The sequence below is a fragment of the Anser brachyrhynchus genome (assembly GCF_964034855.1).
Source record: "Anser brachyrhynchus genome assembly, chromosome: 2".
Classification (NCBI taxonomy): Eukaryota; Metazoa; Chordata; class Aves; order Anseriformes; family Anatidae; genus Anser; species Anser brachyrhynchus.
Window position 1 is genome coordinate 63,546,368 of NC_137695.1, and position 22,052 is coordinate 63,568,419.

General features: G+C 41.5%; 1 protein-coding gene across 1 annotated transcript in view; it reads left to right on the top strand.

Moving 5' to 3' along the window:
• The window catches only part of BMPER (BMP binding endothelial regulator), a 150,463-nt gene that overhangs the window by 34,609 nt on the left and 93,802 nt on the right, over positions 1 to 22,052 (top strand). The window contains exons 5-6 of the mRNA XM_080582971.1: positions 1,215 to 1,305; positions 2,117 to 2,199. Of these exons, the coding sequence (XP_080439097.1) occupies positions 1,215 to 1,305; positions 2,117 to 2,199 (174 nt within the window). The remainder of the gene's footprint in view (positions 1 to 1,214; positions 1,306 to 2,116; positions 2,200 to 22,052) is intronic.

Here is a 22,052-nt window from a genome sequence, read left to right on the forward strand (position 1 = left end):
ATGGTAAGCCTTTTCTGAGATACAGGTTATTATTTTAATAATTGGATACTTTTGTGTGTATGTGTCCATGGGTTTTACCTGGAATGTTCTTTAAGAGAAACCCATAGCTAAATCTTTTCTTTTCTTGGGCTTCTGCACTGTTAACACAGTGATATTTTTGGTAGCTTGTCTATCTGTAACTGTAACGTTTACAAGATTGTCCATTTCCAGGCACAAAACAAGTAATTAAGTAATCTTAGTTTCTGTCTGTGAGTAAAGCTGTGATTTCTGCTGATAACTTGATCCAATTTTAGTAATAGCACTCAGGCAGCTACTAAGAATTACAACCATTAGAAACAGGAGAGATGACTGAGTTTGAAGAGCTTCCACAAACAGGATAAATGGTTTCAAGATTTTTCTTTCTGTGATACTTCTACTCTATGAAACCCACACATGCTTTTAAAGATGGGTACACTGAGAAGAAGCATTCTGTCTCCTTGCACTTAATGAGAAGATACTCAAAGCTTGAATTTAGGTACTCTGACTGCTACTAGCTACATGAAATTAGCAATTCTTTATTGCTTGTTTCTGTGTCTAAATGCACATCTGGGTAATCCTGTTTACCCTGGACCTGTACATTTAAAAAAGCAGGTTTCCCTTGCCTCCAAGTGCAAAGCTGCAAGCAACAAAAAACCAGAGCAACCTTTTGTGCACAGATCCTCACACCTAGGTTTGTTCAGGAGGACTTTGACTCCTTAAACAAGAAGTACAGGAAATGTTAATTTACTAATACTTATCAGGAGAAGCATCAAAGATAAGTGTCTCCCCTCTACAGAACAAAATGCGTTTATCTGCTTTCTAGGTCTTTTTTCCTCCAAGGGGAGAGGGGGAGGATGCCTTGTGTCTGGTCTGTTTCCACCAAAGCTGCATGGCAGATTGCTGAGGATGTCTGATAAAGCAGGATTCCTTCTCCTAAGAAGGTGCTTGCTTTCTTACCTGATGCATTTTAAGGCAAATCCTGCATCCGGAGTCAGGGAGACCCAAGTGGATCTTTTGGCTGTGAATTAACCTGAATCCTGATACCAGGCAGCAGCTACACAAAGAAAAGAGGCTTTGAAATCCAGCTCTCCATGGCATCCTCCATGCTGTAACTGTACAGCTAATAATAGTGGAGTTTTGCTTCTTAAAGCATCCACAACAATAACAATAAACATGTCCGATCTGCTCTTTTGCAGGAGGGAGTGATAATAGAGTCAGAGGTACAGTGCGTTGTTCATTGCAAAAACCCATCCAAAGTTGCAGGGATGTGTTGTCCTATCTGTCCAGGTGAGACTTCATTGGGAGATGCTGTTCCATGTGTGCAACTGTATTTGTAACGATAACCTTTATTACCTGGGATGTTTGTCTAACTCCGTTATATTTGACCAGTTACTAAAATGCAGGCTGCTTCAACACAATGTGGTAAATGATACAAGAGCATGCTTAATATTTTTTAGTAGAGGATATACAGCCTGTGAAATCGACTGCCTGTGGCAACGGCCACATGTCTTTACATTATTTTTTCAGAAGGTCAGTCTGCTGGTTTTCCCTGGCTGATAACTGGGGTTTTGTTAGTAGGGGAAGTATAAGAGTAACCCTAAGAGAGAAGATTGATTTTTTGAAGGATAGTGTGAGTGGGTTGGCTTTGCGAAGCACAGTGGCAAATTAACCTGGTTTTATTACTAACTTGGTTTTAACAGTTTGGTTTTTTTAGGCAAGCACTGCTCCTGTTGTGGTATAATGGATTTATTGCATTTTAATTTGTTATCAATTCTGCCAACATCTAATATAAACTCGGAGTAAGAAGGAGTAAGTAAGAAAAAGCAAATACCTTAGAAAAGTGTTTCAAAGCTGCTTTTAATGGAAGACCTGACTTAGCCTTGCCTTCATTGGTACAAATTCATCTTCTATAGAAGGATGCTGTCTTTCCCAAAAAGGTATTTTGGGGGTCTCAAGGCCTTTGTAAAGGCTTCTGAAGTGGTTTGTGTCAGAGAGGATGTAAGATTTACTTTTCATATATTGTCCTGTGGAAGGGTGTGCAACAGTAAAAAGGCAGTGTGCTATCCTGAGCTAAACTTACTCAAATGCTGTTTTCCAGGTTGTATATTTGAAGGGAGACATTACAATGAAGGAGAAGAATTTAGGCCTGAAGGAAATAAATGTACCAAATGCTCTTGTATTGTAAGTATTTGCCTTTTGGCAGTTTATCTCCCTGTATGAACTTCAAAAGGCACATTATTATTGTCATAACAAAACAAAAAAATATAAGGAATTCAACACTACCGTGTGTTCTTCTCTCCTCTTGCGTTTAAGCTTTCTATTGAAGATTTATTTCTGCACTAATATATTGTGTATCTCATATTTGCAGTTTATCATCTTTTTTTGTGACCGTACACTGTGTGCAAACAGGGCATGGTATTTGAGAACAGGTTGATGTGGTAAATTAGTGATCCTTTTTTTATGATAGGATCATGCAGGGAACAAAATGCTTTTTGGTTTCCATCTATTGATCAACATTTACTAGATGTTTCCTTAAACTGATCTTTTGAAAGGATTTCTTTCCACAGCAAGAGTCTTTGCTCTGAATTACTGAGTGAAAGGATGAGGATAGCCTCCCTAGGCTGTCCCACGTGGATTTTGGCTTGATGGTTAATGAAAAGGTCATATCCTGGATTTCATCCTTAACTAGCAACAATATAGAGAGGAAGTAATAATTGCATCCTTTGGGTAATGAGCACACGCTTCTCTTTCACTTCCATTAAGTTAAAAGATAATGCTGTATGAGCTGGGGCAGATAACTTTGACTTCACTGGTGTGATCCGTGAGACCAGTAAATGCAAAGCTCAAATCACTCTTTTGTTGCAATTGATGGGCTGGCTATCAGCAGAAAATGCAGAACTGGGAACTTTACATTCCAGTGGAATGCCACAGAGTCTTATCAGTACCAGGCACAGCTCTCTTGTATCATTAAAACAAAAAATATATACATTAAAAAAAAGGGGGGGGATAAGGGTAGAATTCCAAAATGAGTATGTACTTATACACTTATTTAATGAAGCTGCTGCAGAGAACTTGGACTGTTTTAAGGGAAAACAAGTCCTGCTAATCTGAAAAATTAATTTACACTAAATCATCACTGCTTCTGTGGAGAATTAGGCAGCTCAGGTTGTTTTTTTTTTAAGTTTAATCCTGTAATAATGAAAGCATGTCGTCACACTTGTCACTGTGATATATGCCCCTGGCTCCTGCTCTGCCAAATGCCTGCTGTCCCAAGCAGAGGAGCATGTCTGCCTGCATGCTCGCTGGGTCTCCCTCACCTTTCAGCTGTAGTGGCAAAGCAGCACCTTTACACTGCAGCTCTCCCTGGTGATGCTGCTGAGGGGAAGGCAGGTCTGAGTGGTTAAGAAGTCTGTGGAGGCATGCTTGAATCTTGTGAGGCTGTGCTTTGCTCTTTCCTGAATACTAGACAGATAGTGCCTATTGCCCAGTTGTTGGCATGCCAGTATTTTCTCGATCAATTTTCCTTTGTTCCCTAAATAGCAAAAGCAGCTGTGCCTGGAAGAGCACAGTGGAAGTGTGGTATATCTAGGGGGAGAAAAGATAAAGAAATATAGGCATATAGGGTCAGACCTGAGGGCCCTTCCTTGACAGTAACCAGTCCCATGGACATCAGAGAAGGAAACGCATCAGCTACCGATAGTAAGAGGTTTAAAGCCTCAAGCAAGAGGCTTAATGATCCCTTCTGAGACAGGTGGTGTGACAGTTCTGGATGTTAATGACATCTATATAAAACGTCCACCTTTAAGGCTGAATCTTACAGAGAGCAAAAGAAACAGTGTCTTCTGTGTGTATGCCATACCTGACTCCCCTCTCTCCGTAATTCCTTTTTCTACTACCTCTTGCCAATTTCCTTCAGAATTTGGGCCTATGTTAATTCCTACATAATTTAAATTGGAAGCAAGTAGTGGGCATTCTTAGGGCTATGATAGCTGTTTGCTGTCTGCTTTTGCATTTTGGGAGTGGTTTTCCAGTCGCTCTCTTATCTAAGCAGTTGGTGGATATGCAGATACCAGTGTAGTCCTGTGATATGATGGGAACAGGCTTGTTTGTGATGTGCAGTAACTTGTGCAGGCTTTAATAGATTAAAGGCAGTTTCTCACCCCAGGTTAGATTTCTGGGGTTTGAGGCCGTAACTATTTAGTGAGTATCTCGTGGAAATGTAACAGAGGTAGTGACACAAATCATTGCCAAGGTACTTCAGGGGTGGTGGTGGTGCAAAATACTCTCACTTTATTGTGAATTCTGGATTTTACTTCTGATAAAAAGAAGTGGGGAAAAAAAAGATTCTGGACGCCATAGGCCACCACTGTCCTTGGGGACTGCAGGCAGCATTGAACAGGAAGAAAGGAAAGAGGGAAAGCTGTGGTTTGTTTCCCAGAGAGATGTAGGGCTGTCCCACACTTACTAAATTCATTACAATGAGTAATTACTTACAAAAAGGAATTTTACAGTTACAAAATGATGCGCTCAACACTCTGCATGTGCCAGAAAGACAGGACTGCAGGGCCCAGCCTTCAGAAAGCTCTTTGGTTGTTCAAGTCTGTGGTATTTTCAGCTCAAAGTGGTGCCTACTAGATGCTACTGAGCTCCCAGGGAATGCGAAGTGCCATTAAGATGTCTTTTTGTTGTTTTTAATGCGTATTGTTAGTGCAAATCAGGACAAAGCAGGGATGTCAGGCCTTGAGGTGCCCTGTCTGCACGGAGGCCCCGGCCATAAAGGAAGTGACGGCAGGCTGACGCGTGGGCAGTTTGTTCAATCCTCACCCACCATGCCATCAACTTGTTAGTGTGGTTTCTGCTTACCACCACTTGTGATCCTAGTTATTGTCTACTGAAAGCCAGACCAAACCTACCAGGCTCATTTCACATAGGTCACTGAAACAATCCATTAGCTAATAACTTTTGGGTTGCTACCAAGTCAGGCTGCCCTCGCAGGAGCGACGTGGGGATGAAAGGCTCCGTATTCCATTACCACTTTCCTGAACAATCTACTCCTTAGGGTGACTGAGATTTCTTGCCAAAAATGAAAATGTATCACCTCTCACTCAATGCATATTGCCTGTCAGGAGTGAATGAGCCGGACTTTAGTGACTCTGTTTCTCTGGGGAGATGCATTTGTGTAAGAAAGGTGGACAGGATAATAGGGATCTCCTATCATGTCGGCTGAAACCCAGCTGCCTCACAATAATTCATCTGTCTAGCCTGGTCCTGCTTTTCTTGATAGGCCAGTGGAGTGGTCTAGAGAGAGCTTGGATATTTTCCCTACCATAAGCACCTACTTAAGCAAAGGACTGGCTGTTTTAATCAAGTGTTATTTCTCAGATACTACTTTTATGAGCTCGAGAGTGTGTTTCTGCTTGCGCAGTGAGAGCACTTGGCTTACATGTTTCCTTTCCTACAGCCTGCATTAAAATAGTCAGACTGTGATTATCTTAAATGTTTTCATTTTCTCTTTTGATGTAGCATGTTTGAAAAAGGAAAAAAAGAAAAAAACAACAGAAGGGCAGGAGAGAGAGCCAGAGAGGGAGGGAGGAGAGGAGGCTTGGCAGGAGAGTGACCTTGCATGAGAGTGGTAACCATGGAGAAGCTTATCTTTAAATGGTAGTATCCAAACTCATAACTAGCTCCCTTTGACTGTGGGTGCATTCTCATTCTGATGTTACCCAGACCGTGGGTGCCGCATATTTTGGCATGCGAGGCATGCAGGGGTATGAAGGACCACCATGCTGAGAGCATGCTGTGCTACGGAGGCACCTCCACTGAGGACTGGTCTTCCCCAAAACTCCCAGCTGTGAGCAGTGGGCCGTCCCATTTGGGGAACAATTGGGAGCTGGATTATGGCACTGCTGGGATGGCTGAGGGATGCACGTGTTACCAACAGGCTTGAAAATGGGATGGGTTGTGCTATCCATCTGTCCAGTGGGGAGGCATGTTGTGGGGCTGTCCTCATAGCTGCTTTTCCAAAATGGTGCAAACTGGGTGAAACCTAAAGGGTTGAAAGCAGAGCACAGGGATTTGGATAATGGAATTTAAAAGCAGCCTCATCTCCATGTTCATGCATACACTGGGGGCTTTTCCACTCCTGCACAGAGGGACTCAATGCACACACCATTCCTGGTTTGCAGGTGTATGTGTTGGTCTGTGCAGGAAATGTCTTGTCATTTATGTTCCTGAGTGTTAGGGTGCAAAAACTGCATAATCAAAGTTTTGCACAAAGAAAAGGAAATCACACTGAGAAAATCTGTTCCTAAATCAATGAGTAACAGACGTTGCAATGGCAATAAGTAATGAGAAAGTACATATGCTAGTATTTTGGACACTGAGGGTGGAATTCATCTTGTCTAGCTCCAGCCATTTAGAAGTAATATGTCTAGTCTGAGCTACTTATCTGAGCTCCTCTTCAGTTAATGGGGGGGGGGGGGTGAGAGAGAGAGAGGATGGATTACCCTTGCAGATGCCTATCTTTCTCCACTAACTATAGGGGGAGCCTGCACAGCTCACATGGCTCCTGAGATGGCTGAAGATAACAGGGATGGATTTTGCCCCTGCAGTCAGCTGGGTGATGGAGCACCCTGATACTGTGTTATAATCTTGACTCTACCAGACATTGGGAGCTGCTGGAGTATGTTCTCACAACAACTGATTGCAGGGGATGTTCGCTAGCTGTGGGTACTCTGGTCTATTGGGAAACTCATCATTTAACAGGGGGAGTGTGTAATTGCATGTACCCCCTGCAAAGGCTGGTAAAAATTAAATCCTAACTTTCATCCTTGCTGCAGTGCCAAGTGCCCGTCATCTTGAATTTCCATGTACTTGACGTGCTTTGATACAGCTCCAAATTACCGCAGGTGCTGTCTGCCCCCACTTTGAGGGCTAAAAAATGGAGACAGTCTTAGTAGGGTAGGGATGGGAAAGCAAAGAGTCTTTTGGTAAGAGTAGGGCTTGCTTGCTCAAAGTTAGTGATGTAAAAAGAAGTGGTTGGCTTACAGGTGGATGAAAGTGGAGAGCAGTAAGCATTCAGAAATGAGATATAGAGAGGTCCTCATTGTTTCTCTGAGACTTCATTCTCCCTGCTGCTGTACAGTTTTCTCCAGATTTTTTCATAAGTCCAGAAGGTTTGGTTTTCTATGCTAATAAAAACAGTCTTCCAGGTAGGTGAGGGAGTATGACTGTGCAGGTAGGTGTAGAACGTTAGGGACCTGGTTACATGTTGAACTTCAGCAAGAAAAATAACATGGCACAGACACAAAGACAGTGTCCTATTTTTTCTTTATCTGATTTTCTTCAGACTTAGGAAAATGTACCTTCTTCACTGGGGACTGCACACTACACATGCCATGTCTGAAATATTAAATCTAATTACTTTTGGAAAGACCAAAGTCCAAAATATGGTTTGGACATTTTCTTTAAATAGCGGTTGGAAAATGCTATGAATATTTTTCCCAATTATCTGCATAGCCATTTTAAATCTTCTTTTGATTTCTCCCAAACATTTTTTTCCCTCAAGTAACAGTAATGAAGTAATGAATAAAATTAATCATTTTTTTCTGAACTACAAGTACACTCTGGTGTAGCAAAGCAAGTGTGCATAGTTGAGTGTAATTATTCAGTGTAAATGAGTTGTATTCATAAGCAGTTTGTATTGTTGTGGTGAGGTCTAATTTCCTTCCTCTGCAGATACTTGAATGTCATCCTACGTGTATCCCACCTGCTGAGCTTTCTAGTTTACCTGCTCCGTGTGTGTTCCCAGCTCAGTCTGTTCCTGTACAGAAACCTTTTTAATTTGGTGTGGATTGAAGGAGTCTTTCTGTACTGTGAGAGTCTGTGCCCAGTCCAGGCACATTTCTAGGAGAGCAAAACTACTGAGCAGCTTCCTAAAGATCCAGGTGACTTTTTAAAGATCATGGGCCCAGAACATATGGCATCTTTTTCATATCCCTTTCTTCATCAAAACCCTCTGCTTGATTCCTGAAGGGCAGAAGGGATAGTTCAAAAGTACCTCTCATATTTCAGAAAGCTCCAGGGTCCTCTGGCTTTGCTTCCAGATGCTCTCCCTTTTTCTCTATCGTTTGACATAGGTAGCACTACCTGGTTATTATTTCTGAGATGACATCTATGGACACTAGTAAAAGATTGGTGTCCATTGTGTTTCATGTCCTAAGGATGTGATTCTTCTCCCCAAGAGAAGAGAGTTTGGACTTAAAATTTGTAAGGAAAGATAAAAGGGTTATTTGGCAGATTTCTAAGGGGAATTTTTCCTGTTGGAGGGTGGAAAGGCTGAGGAATTGGAGGAAGAAGCTCTACCTTCATCAGGCTAGTCTTGTTTAGACAGAGACTGTCTTTGCATTTTGATGATCCAAGATGGTATTGTGATGACTAATGAACTTAGTGATACTAGAAGACATGAAAGATTTAAAATTTCCTGGGTACCTGAAGGGCCTAAGTAAGTGCTGGTTAACATCCCCTCATGACTGTGCATTGCATGAACGATCACTGTTGGAGTACAGAGAAAAGGGTACAGAATTTCTTGTTTAAATGAACTGAACACATAGAGCAGGGTGCACATTGCATTCCTAAAGCATATAAAGAAAAAAAAATAAGTTGACCACTTCTAATAATAAAAGCTTATGGCTTGAGTGTAGGTTGCTGTAGTTCTTCAGAGCAGAGGAACAGAGCTTATGCTGTCAGGTGTCTGTTCCCTGTCTTGTTAAAGTTTTCCTAATTAACAGGCTGAGATCGATTGTTCTTACTGACAAAGAAGAATTAAGTACACAGAGCTTTAACAATAATGGAGAGCTGTTAACAGGCAGCCTCTGATGAGGGGACTATTTTTTATTGGCATTGAGCTGCAATGAAGTCTGCAAACATCTCTGCTATAACTCACTCCTTGCAAAGGCAAGAAACTATCATTTAAGGAAAACAGCAGTAAGATGGCAGAAAACAAAGAACCTGGTTAAAGTAAGCAAACAAAAAAAAATTCTGGCCAGGAGGGGATGAAAGGGTTGCACGTGGTTTCAGAAGGTTTCACAAAGGTTTTATGTGAGCCCGCTGTGGTAGTTCTTGTAAGTGGCTTCAAATGGAGTATGTGTGTGGCATCTCATGGGAATGCTTGTGTGCAAAATTGATTTGGGTCTAAAAGATTCCCACAAGTTGTGGTAGGAAGCAGTAAAAGCAATAGCTCGTCAATTAACAGGGCCTTTGTTTGCCAAACATTTTATGAAGAGTCCAGGACCCTTCTGGCTAGTGTTACAATGAAGGAAAGGCTGAGAAGAGCAAGAGGTCTTGGCTTGCATGTTTGTCATCCTTTCAGTTAAAAAAAAAAAAAAGTGGATGTCACAGGTTCGGAGGTTGTTATCGGCTAACAATAGCTAATGCTTTTAAATTGCACACATCCCTCTGTGTCCCAAGGCAAGATATTTTAGTATGTGCAATACTGCTAAATGAATTCACAGAAGAGACTTTAACTGTGTAACACCTTGTTTTCTTTTGCGTGTTTTTTAAGAGGAAAAAAGTTTTGAGACAATACATTGATATATGTGGGGCTTCATATCCATCCCTACCCCCCATAAATATGACATCTGCATGACTTTGGGTACCATATTTATTTACTGAATTGTGCTGTAGCCATTGATCATGCTCATATTTAATGCCTGTTGTAGGAGACATAAAATGAAGTTTGGGATCATTAAGTTTGATTTGCTGTTGAGCTCTAGCATGATTGCCAAATTCCATCTTGCCTTGTTATCAGTCTGCCTACGTTCTCCTTGCTCTCTCCACTAAGTCCTACAACAGGTTTTTTGTTTTCTGCCCTGGAAGCATTGAATGTTGCTAAGGGAGCAAGTTTCCAGCCCTGCCTGATACAACTGTTCTCCCGCTTGGATATGCTATGATTTAACATTTCTTACAATGAACTAGTCATATAGAAAGACTAGTAAAAGTTCCTTGGATTCCATCAACTTTTAAAATATTAATGAACATATAATTTTATTTATTTTCCCATTTAATGACAAGAGGCAAATGCATTGGATAGTAGAAGGGAGAAAAATGGTACCTAACAAATTTGATTTTCAAGATTGTGACAGTCTGAAATATTTTTTTATATAACCTACCCTCTTATGCTGAGAAGCAGGATAGGCAGAATAATTCAGTGAGTATCAAAATAGGTATGGGAAACAGGAAAAAAAAATATGCTTTGAGATATGACAGTGATTTACTTATTCTGCCTTTAACCTGTCAGAAATAAAATTTGACTAGGGGCCAAACTACCATAACATCTTTGGCGCTCAATCTGAAGGAAAGATGCAGAAATCCTTGAGGGCAATTTAGGGTTGGAGTCACAGCAGGACTTGAGCCCCCAGCTTCCATTGTAGGTGCTTAAATACTAAAAGTGGGATGTTAAAAATGTTTTCTAACGCTGGTGATAGAAATTGCCTGGATGTTTAACTTTTTCCCAGGAAGCCCCACTCCCATGCTACCTAAACTTCAGTCCCAAATGTGACTAGAACACCATAAACTTGACAGTCCCAAGCTTCAATAAAAAAAAAGGGGAGTTTTCAGCTCTCTGCCAGAAGCTTTGTAATGAAGCAGTGACATTTTCCACAGAAAGCAGTCTTTTTCTTTTCTTCTTCTTTATATGGGTATTTAGTGCCATTATTCAATATTTTGTGCTAAAATCATTGAAATAGAAATTTCTTTATTGTCCCTAATTGGGTGTTAGAGCCAATGCAGTTGAAAGTGCAAAATCTGGATTTCCAGAAAATTCAGATCTGATGTTTGAGGTATCTGAGCCCAAAAGAACTGAGTAGCTTGTGTGCTTTGTGTGGTTTCTTTCCCCTTCTTTTCTCCAGAACAGAGCACCAGGAGCTTTTGTGAGTAGGACAGAAGCTGATGTGCCCTTGCCAATAATATCTTTCTTTACGCCGGGGGGGGGCAGGGAAGAAAAGCAAAGCTGGCCTCAGCTCTGAAAGTATAGTGGTGAGTACAGTACTGTTCCTTTTACCATATTCTGCCCAGCACCCAAATATTCAGCACTCTGAAGGAAAAAAAAAATTGAAAATGAAACAATATATGTGAAAATAATTCCAAGAAGCCTAAGGATTTTGTGCTTTTCAGTGCTCAGTCTGTTCTCTGCCTCCTCTCCTAGTTGCAGCATAACTTTTCTTCTTTTGGATGAATCTGAACAGCAATTCTTCCCAGCAATCTCAGTTCCTGATGCACTATTTGCTCTCAGCAGCTAGCTGAACTGCCCTGCTGCTCTCTGTCTTTTGAGGTCAGTTTTTTAATTCCCCAGTGTTGCTGCAATTACCATTCCTCCCCCATCTAGGTGTTTTAGCACTACACTTAAACAAGCATGGGTATGTACATGTCTGGGTACATGCAGGGAGGGAAAATCCTGGGTCTACTACCTCTTTTTTTTGTACACTGCATTTTATAGTTGACGTGTGTGTGAAATCTCTTATCAGTAGTAATTGCAGAGTGCCTGTCACTGTGACTTTGTCTTTTGACTGTGAACATCATTCTTACACAGCAAGCACTTTGTAAAGTAGCTAAGTGGGAATAGGAACCATAAAAGTTGACACCTGGTGGAAACCAACCCAGGCAGGCATTTTCTTTCCCCTTGGTGTTGTTACATTCCTTGCGGTGAGCAGTAATAGCTCTGCCTCCTGAAGTACCGGCTGCAGGTTTTTATGCAGTGTTCAAATGGGCATTTCTTGAAGCTCAAGTGTCTATGCTGTTCAGAGCACACATTCTCACTTCATGAGTATTCAGTGCAGCAGAGATAATAGCAAGCAATTATATAAAATGAAGAGTAAGTTACTGGATAATTTGTGGGCAAAGGGAAGGGATGGAGAACAAACATGTTTGTACATCCACAACAACAAAAATATCATAGACCTAAGTAGCATGTTTGCTGTTATTCACCAGATTTTATTTTTTTCCAGTATTTCTCTGAATCTAGCAAGAGACTAATAAGGATACAATTAATACATGTAGTGACCAAAACCACATTCTGCATTTTTTGTAATGTGTGCCTGAGTTTCTAAGTATCTTATCAGGCTGCCTCTCATTGCTGTTATGCTCTGGGAAACCCTTTATATCAGTCTTTCTTCAAACTTATTGAAAGAGAAAATGGCAAAGGTCTCACGCTAGACTTGGACATTTCCTTCTTGTTCCCTGCTAGAGCTGCTAAGACTTTAGAGAGAAGCCCTGTATATACTGATTATTATTTTTTGATTCCTGCATGATTTTTCATGTAGGGCAAAGGGTTTCAAACAGGGAAGACATTCCCTTCTCAGGAAGTGACAAGGTTTAGCAGATGGGAGCCAAGTCATGCTTAAGAAGGACTTTTTTTTTCCATAATGATGTAGTACTTGTAAAGCAATGCATAAAGCACATGGTGCTTGAAGTATGGCTCAAAATCAGCAGGATGCTGAAGCTGCCTACAGCAAGGCAAGGTGCCAGCTTGCCCACGAAAACCCAGGGGTATCCAGATAGTACAGATAAAAATCTGCCATTTCCAGCTCCCCACACATTCCTTCATCTCTCCCGCAATTTTGAGTTCTTTTTCTAAATGCTTGTGCTTATTAAAGTGGGGAAGCAAGCATGTGTCCTGGAAGTGAACAGATGAAAGCAAAGGCAACAAGTGAAATCGTAATTTCTGGTGTACAGGGTTTACATGGTATTTGTGCTTTTGCCAATGAAATAAACCAGTAATACTGGAAATAGCAGCTTTAACTCAGTATCACAAAAATAATTCTAAAAGCTCATTTGAAATTCATAGTAACTTTTATCAGATGGAACGCTTTCTCCTAAGGATGACACTTGCCCACAGAAGGAAAGCTAAAACAAAATGTAACATACCACACATGCTGAGTCAGAATAGCCTGAAATATTCATATCTAGAACACCAAAAAGCATATATGTGGTTCAACTATGAAATAAATACGAATTTAACATTTATTAAATACGATTTAAGTACACAATCTCTGGGTAGTGCATAACTTTGAATGTATTAAACTGTGCTTGCCCAAATGTTGAACAGTAATTTGGATAAAATTTAGCCTTTATAAAAGCTTGCAAAATTACTGGTTTAATAAATCAGAAGCAAAATGTTGAAAATGTGTAGGAGTGTGGCAACGTGTCTTCAACAGCCAGAGCTGCAGGATGAGGATGTCAGCCCTATGAAATATTAGCAAGCAGTATTTCTTTCTAGTCTCTTGACAGAAATGAAAATGTTTGAGGATTCAGGGCTTCAAAACTTCAGTTAAGAAAAGAAAGCACTAAAAAGAACAGGTTGGAAATCCTGTAGTTTATCATTATGCTCTTAGTTTTAGCTTTCAGATCCAAAATATAAATGTCCTGAAATAAAACCGTGCTGGATACCACCACTTTTACTGGAGTTAAAGTCTTCCCAACATTGGCTTTGAATCCCTGGCCCTAGAGAAGAAGTTTGTTCTATCCCTTTTAAACCTAACTTCACTTAGACTCGTTGTGTCCTTCCTTATTTGAATTAAATAAGCTGAACTTAAAAGGTTAAAATGAGTGTGGTTTTCTGAGATAAAATTGAGATAACATTGCTCATAAAACTGGAATCTGGGTGTGGGTTGGGTGGTATAAAAATGAGAAACTAATTGTGTCCACCGCAAAGTTTTTATCACCTATTGCTAGAACACTGTCAAAACAGCAGCCCACTGTCAAAACAGCAGCATGATGCCTTTGAAGTTTGCTCTGTGCTATCTCTAAATTTTGAAAAAATCTCTAAATTTTGAAAAAGAAATCCATTTTCCATGTAACCCCTCAGATCATGTGATTTCCTAGTTTAATTAGGTTCACTTCAGTGGTGTTAATTCAGGGATAGACTGAATCTTGCGTTCCTAACTTATTGTTTTGTTGCTCGAAAGCAAATACTGGCAGACTTTACAGAAACATTGCGCATAACAGCTTGGAGGCTGAATGGAAAATTTAGCGTAGATGGATTAAAGTAATATAATTTTGGGGAAGAGGAAGAGGGTTTTTTTTTTTAATAATGGAACACTCCCCAGTGAAACATAAAAAGTAGCGTGTGTACGTTCATACATGAGCGCATCTGTTTTGTGTGTTATATCCGCGTGCGCTGGGGTGCTGCCGTGCCGGCGCGTGTCCCCATTGTGTCCTCGTTCCCGCTGCTGGGTGCGCGCCCCCGCCCGGCCGCGTGGTGGCGCAGTCGGGTGCGGGCACTGCACGCTGTTGTCTATCGCCACCTGGCGGCGGCGGCCGGGAGCGCGCCCTGGGGCTGCGGGGCTGGAGCTGAGCCCCCCGGCTGCAAAACGGAGGAAAAAGGAGCTGAAAGTTGGACCGGTTTGCCGGGATGATGCTCTGGTCTGGGATCACGGCCTTTTTTTAAGTGGTCAGCTTAAAAATGCTGTGAGAATGCAGTTGTCATTGCGTGTTCTTGTTTAAAAAAGGCCAGAGGGGCCCATAAATTGAAAATGCAGTCACAGAGCTTTTTTTTTTTTCCATTTTTTTTTTATCTTCAATGAAGACTGAATTGTTAAAATAACTGACTTTCTTGATGTCCAGGTTTAGCAAGGTTATGTCAGCAGTGTCTCTGCGTGCTCAGTACTAGGCAGGTGTAAAAGGAAATCTGTCACATCAAGGTGCATGTGCAATCCAAGACCAAAAATTAGGCAGAGTATCAGGAAGGAAAGCAGCCATTAAACAACCCCACTGACTTTGGTGGAACCTCTCAAAATTACACTTCTAAATACAAATGCTTAGTTAAGAGAGAGTGATGAAAATATCTCCCCTCCCGCCCCCCCCCCCCCCCCCCCCCCCAAAAAAAAAAAAAGTCCACATGTAGCAGACCTAAGGTATTTTCTTTCCTCTTTTCAGCAGAAAATGTGGCTGCAAAAAGTGAAATGTAATTCTGGACAATACAAAAGGAGCAGTTACCCCACATGCAGTTAACTATACCAGCAGACAGGCACTGTGAAGGACTATAAGAAGCTTGACTGTCCCCAAGTAGAAACTGCTAAGTAGAGAAATAGCTCATTATGACTAACTGAACAATTAATCATGATAACGAACATTTAATGAGAACCATATTTGGAGATTTCATCAACTCAATTTCTGCTTAGAGTGAAAATCCAATTTAAATATAATCCCTGGAACTTGAAAGTACTTGGTGTTTTTGTGTTTGAGCTAACTTCCTAGCTGATGATGTTACCGTGTATGCATTTGTACTCAGATGTTTGAGTAATGTTTCTTAATAGTTTTCCTATTCTTTGCTTTCACCTCTCCCAGTAATCATTTCTCTTGTAATGAAACTCAGAGGTTAGCAGGGTAAAACTGTTGGATTTGATTTTTGGTGACAGTGCAGTTTTTGAAATAAACTTTCACATATATAGATTGATTAAAAAAAAAAAAGCAATACTGGGATGACAGGCGTTAATATATGACTTTTGGGCTTCAGCCTAATTAAAATGAAAGGAGAATACAAAGGAAGGAAGCCTAAACAGTTGTGCTCCACTGGGGAGTTTAAAAAGGCAGTATTGAGTTGGATTCCAGTCAGTTGCAAGTTCAAGTTGTTATTTATTATCAAAATGAAGATAAATGAAATCACCAGTCATTAGCTTACAACGTGGAAAGAGCTCTGAAATCTCCCTGCAAATCCCCAAGCAGCTGCAGCAGCTAGCGTGGCTGAACCTAGACTGGAACAGCTAATGGGGTGCGGCCTCTCTCCTGAAGAGTAGCCCATCCTTGTCTGACCATCTTTTTGGCTAACTTGGCTTGCAAGATTGCTTGCACAGTGAAGTGAACTTGTCACCACACAGGATGACTGGGGTGCTGAGCAGAGTTCCTAAATTTGGAGGTGGTGGTTGGCAGGTAGCCACAATTCTGTGTGCATGAGCTGGTCAGCTTTCAAATGGCCACTGAAGCCAGCAGGTGGGGACAAATTTAAGCTATAATGAGTGTTAAATTTTTTAATAGTTGCTCTTTTGTGAGGCTAGGAAAAGAAGAAGGAAGGGAGAAAAGGATTGGAGCCTTTTGCTCCTTGCCACCCTTGTGAACAGACCATAGGTTCTTAGGTAGTAGGCTGGCATTAGGCCTTCCTCTTTTAGATCTAAGGAGAAGCAGGGCCCACAGACAATCAGTCCCCTTATTCTTTTAATTTAACTAACAGGAAGTTCCACCCCCTCAATTAAATACTTAAGTCCTGTGCAAAGTACTAAGACAGTTTAGAAGGAGACAAAATCTGTCTATCCAAAATTCCCATTTTATTTCCCTCATGTCTGAAGGAACACCTGGGGGTGTGGTAGGCAGGGAGCTGAGTGTGAGCCCCCAGCCAGCGTGTCCTGGCAGCGATGGAGGCCAGTGACATCCAGCCCCTATGGGTACAAACATGGCCTGTAGGTCACTGGAAGGGAGCATCCCTCTCTACTCATCACTTTTTAGCCCATATGTGCCTATTGCATTCAGTTTGGGTCCTCCAAGATGTGAAGGATATCTGGAGGGAGTTCAGGGGAGGTCCTAAGGTGGCTGGGACTGGAGATTCTGTCCCATAAGCAGAGGCTGAGGGACAGGGATGGCTCACCCAGGGGAAGAGGTGGCTTCAGGAGGGGCCTGGCAGTGCCCCTCCAACATCTGTAAGGAGGTTACTGAAAAGGCAGAGCAAAGCTCTTCATAGCAGTGCCTGGTGGGAGGGTGAGAGACAATGAACATAATTTGAAACCCTGGAGGTTTGGACTGGATTTAGTGAAAAACCTTTTCCCCCTGCGAATAGTCCTGCATGGGTGCCGGTGCCCAGGATGTTGTTCAGACTCCATCCTTGAAGGTTTTTCAGACCTGTCTGGATATAGCCCTGAGCACATTGGTCCACACTTTGAGCAGGAGGCCAGACAAGACCCCCCATGGCCCCTTTCCACCTGAATTATTCTGTGGTTCTGATTAATTTGATGGTATAATATTATCACTCATGCACCTTCCCCTTAGTTTCTTTAAGCAACCCTTTCAGTTATTCAGTTACAGCTATTTAAACTGCCCAGTTTAATTCCCAACTTTTTTTTTTTTTTTTGATCATGGATGCCCTTGGTAGGACATCCATAGTTTCCACATTCAAGCAGATTGGAGGCGTGTGCTTGGCTATATGGTGCAATAGGTAAAGAAGAGCCTCAGCTGTCTATTAAGACAACTAGGATGGAAAATGGGGTCATCCAAAATGTCTTGGTGTGAAGTTTGTATGAATCATGAAAGGTTGTCCCATTCCAAAGTCTGCATTTTTGTGTATCATTTTTGTAAGAAAATTTTCCTACTTTTAAGACATCCCTCGGTTTTCTAGTACTGTTCCAGCAGATGCCTCAGATATTTTCAAATATACCACTGTTCACTTGACAAAAAAAAGGTGCTATAATATTATATGCCAGGAGGCACTCCAACTTTTCAAGAGTAACTCTCCGTGTGACTCTAACTGGCTTCATTGCCAGTACCCCAAATTGTGGGTGATAATAAAAATGCATTTTTACTGGCTGTCATGAAAAGGGAAGAGAATATAATAATTATATCAGAAAATAGATAAAGCATAGATATATTTAAAGTGAAAAATACAGGAAAACCCATTATTTCACAATAAACATAACTGCATAGCTATTAAAATGTTTCATGAACTTGCAAATGGAGAATTTTTATTCCCTTTTTCCTTTCTTTTCTTTCCCCCTCCTTTCTTTCCCTGTGTCCCTAGTAGAGAAAGATATACCAAATCCCTCAGAAGAAGGTAGCCGCCTGAGTTTCTGCTGGGGGCAGTCCTGACTGACATACTTGATTTCTTATAGGGAGGTTTTTTTGCCTTCCTACAGGAGAATTGTTTTCATCACTGTTTCACTCAAAATTAACCTGATTAAATAGGTGTATGTATATGTGTGTGTGTGTGTATATACACATATATATCTCAGCCTACTTAGCCAGTGTCATGGTATTCTGGATCCTATTTGATTGTTCAGGAGGGCTCTTTCAGCTGCCTTTCTGTTGTATGTGTTGCTGTACTAACCTGGTCAAGTGCTTTGTATATATAAATCCTCAGTTTGTTTGCTCACAGACTGAGGCAGAAGAAAGGTTCATCTGAGCAATTGACTTCTCTCCAGCAGTGGCTTTAAGGAGATGTTCATTTAATGTTCCTTGTAATACAATGTATAAAGCTTTACCACTGTTTCATCAGAAGATTATGAGATGCTTACCTCAGGAACGTGCTAATTAAAAGGTATAGTAGAAATATCAGTGATAAAATTTTAGGGAGGACAGATTGAGTTCATCCCTGCAGCATTACATAGAGCCCTATCACCTAGTTACAAGATTCCAGAGGGCCCTCCAGAAACAGGTGAGCAAGAGTGAGGCATTTTAGCTTTGACTGTAGTTAGAAGAAGTGTCACAGGCTTTGCTCTAGGCCTTTCTTCTCCTCTCAGAGTGTGCAGTGGAAGACAGAGGGATGGAGGAAGGCCAGTGCCATCTCAGATAGCAGAAGCTGTGGAGTCTGTCTTCAGGACAGAGGGAAACTGGTTTAACTTGAGAGAAGTGGAAGGTGCCTGAGATTTTGGGGCAGCAGAAGGAGATCATCTTTGATTTCAAAAAAATCTTAATCATGCATTTGGATTATCTCTTTGTATCTTTACTCCACTACTTCAAGTCTGTGTTTTTAAGTAGACTCACTTTTCTAACCTTTGTTTACTCTAGCTGATAGGGCTGGTTCTCAGTGATATGGCATGCATTTGCTGTACGGTGGGGGAAGCTTTAACTGGGGTAATGGGATGCTCACAGCTCTTCAGTACATGACTGCATAGTAGCCAAAGCATGTGAGTGTCTGTCTGCAGCAGCTTTTGGGGTCACTTATGGAGGTGATGTTCCAAAAAGTAGAGAGGAAGAAACGTCTCCCAGTGACCAGCAATAACTGAGAAAACTCTGGCATGTGGCACTAAAGCACTGAATGTGAAGAGAGAATGTGACAAACAGATGTTGGGCTAGTGTTAAATAGCTACAAATGAAAACTGGACAAACATGACAAGTTTTGTGAAATTGCATCCTGCGAGCAGAGCATTGCCTCATGTTAAAGGAAATACTCTAGCAGGTACTCTGGTTGCAGGAGGAACAGGATTAAAAGTTGCATCTGAATTTTCTTGAGTCTAACTGTGGATGGTAAAGCACACTATTTGTAGCTGTTGAAAATGAGATAAATGTTTTCATGTTACTTTAGTGATAGTCCTAATGAAGAAGAATTTTAGGAAGTAGGGAAATGTCCATATGACTTCAACTACAGCTATATCCCTGGACTGGTAACACCTTCTCTGGAAAAAATGGGCATGTGGCCAACCGAGCTTAAGTATGAGCTCACCTTCCACTGGGACTGCCCGTCCTGCTTTCCTGAAAAGCATCTGCATGCAAGGCTTATTCACAGTGCTCTCTCCTTGGTTGTGGCTTGTCCTGTTGGAGACAGAAGAGGAAGCTTGATCTGGCTTCACACCTTATCCTTTCTCCCCACATGAAGGTAGGCAAGGAGCCAGAAGGAGAGCAGCTAAATACATTTCATGCTGAAACACTTAATATCTACACATTTTCCCAGGGAGCATGGCTTTTCCCTTTTCTTGCATGATATTTTCATGATGCTGAACATTGTCCATTAATCTAAACGTGGAAAATTCTCAAAACACAGGAAATGTATTAGAAGAACAAATCATTATACTAAGGAATTCAGTAAAAGAATGGTTACTTTTTTTTTTTTTTTCCCCTACTGCTCCTTCTGCAATACAGACTATCAGGAGCAATAGCAGAGATGTATGTAGCCAAGCATGGAAAAAGCAGAGTATGGATGTGTTTAGCTTTCTCTGTTGGTAGAAAGCACATAATTTCTGTGTAATTTGCAATAGCAGAAGGGAAATTGAGAGGTGCCATGAGCTATGGTGTACTGACTTGGAGGGGAGGCAGGATGGGCAGGAGGTGAGCAGACAGAAGTGTGTTTGCCTAGGAAGCTGAACAGAACTTGGTAGAAGAAAGAAGTGAAGCAGCCAGGTACAGAAATGGCTTCTTGTGCTCTTATGCAGGAATTCCCTCTCTAAACACAGTTCTTTGAAAACTTTGTTGGCTAGTAAGAGCAAGACAGCCTCTCATTGATGTCATGAGAACAAGAGAGCCTAAAGACATCACCAGTAGGAATGTGCGAGTTGGAATAAAATAAGAATTGATTGCACCTTGGAGTGAAATAAACTACTGTGAGAGACAGGCAGTGCTAGCAGTGATTTCATGCTGGGTGAAGCCAGCAGTGCCTGGGAGGCATGAGAACAGGATATTTCCAGACCAGAAAGATTCCTGATAAACGCTGCATGGTAAGTGTTCCCGCCTGACACTGCTCTCACTGTAGAAATGCTGTAACATGGTTTGCATTCTTGGGTGGGATTGGCCCGAGACTAAGATCTGCTTTTGGGTTCTGAATTTCCTAAATCTGGAATTCCCTGTGTCTTAACAAACATCCTTTGCCTGTAGTAGCATTTCCTTCGGCGTGATACATGGGTCAGCACAGATGGTGTGTACATGACACTGTTAGCTAGATCTAAGAGGCTTGCCAAATCCTTGACGGTGCTTCAGAGAGGGCCCTAGACAGTTAATAAACAATGGCATTACCTGCATATAGGAGAGCTGTTTGACAACTTCTTTAATTATTAGATGGAAAAAAAAGTTTAAGAACCATGTGTTGTGTTCTTAAGGGAAGAAAGTTGTCTGAGGGAATTGCATCATTACTATCCAAAATATACATAGTACCGGTAACGCGAAAATGTTATAGAGAATATTCTCCTCTGTGTGGTTTCCTGTCCTAGTTTACAGTGGCTCATTTACACTAAAACTTGCAATAAAAAAATGGGGTATGTTTGATGCTGCAGTGTATTCCAGTTAGCTTTGGTATCCAAGTCAGTCTAGCCATGGCAACACAGACCATTGCATGGGCTAATTTACACTGGAGAAAAACTTAGCCATGGACAAGGTATTTTCTAAGTGAGCAAGCAGTTACTTATGTTGTCTGCAAATTAGCCTGAGAGCATTTTCGTTTCCTTTGTGAATGGAGACCTGGGCAATAGACAGATGTTCAGTTCACCAACAGCTGTGCTGGTTAAGATGTTACCATCCCCAGACGTTTGATATTCCCGTCTTGCATACATTACTGTCTCCTGAGCTCCACCAGTGGAAGGGATCCAGTAAGTGCTCACTAAATGGGTTTCAGGCAAAGGCAGCTGTGTAAGCTCAAGCAGCTGATATAGATGACTTAAGATAACCTGACTGTCTTTGCCTCAAGCTCATGCAACCCTTTTCCTTAGCAAAACTTGGAGTATGGGGTAACCTTCAGTTAGCAACAATTAGGTCTGAAAGGCAATCATCAGCTGGTGGTCTCAGAGCCACAGCTGCCGCCCTTATTCACACCTACCCCTTCCCTTCTGTTGGTCAGGAATGAGGTAAATGTTGTTTTAAATCATCTTTATGGTCCTTATGTTTTTGAATTGCTGGAGGCCTTGTTCAAGTAATGAATCTAACTCAGGGCTTCTCTGTCCTGTTCCCTATTTCTTAGGCCCCTTCGTAAGATTCAGGTTATGTCCTCATTCATTCCTTAGTTCCAGCATGTAGGGCAAACCTGGCTTGGAAACCTTAAGCTGGCCCAGTACTGAGAAGATCTCGTGGCAGTGACTGGACCCTGGGGGGCTTTTTTTGCTTGCTGTATTTGGTGTTGTGGGGAGTCAGTGCCGAGAATTCTGTACCTCCGTGATGTGTAATCCAAACTGACTTGTACTTGGTTTCCTCTGGAGTGGATAGCTGCTTACTGGAAAAGACCAGCCAGAAGGTTGCTGGATTCTGGTTCATCATTGTGGGTGTTTGAGGATGCCCAGAAATCTCCTATATAGGCAAGTGGTCTCCTAATTAAACCTCCGAATTTCAGCCACCTCCATGAAGCTGTGTAATGGTCTTGC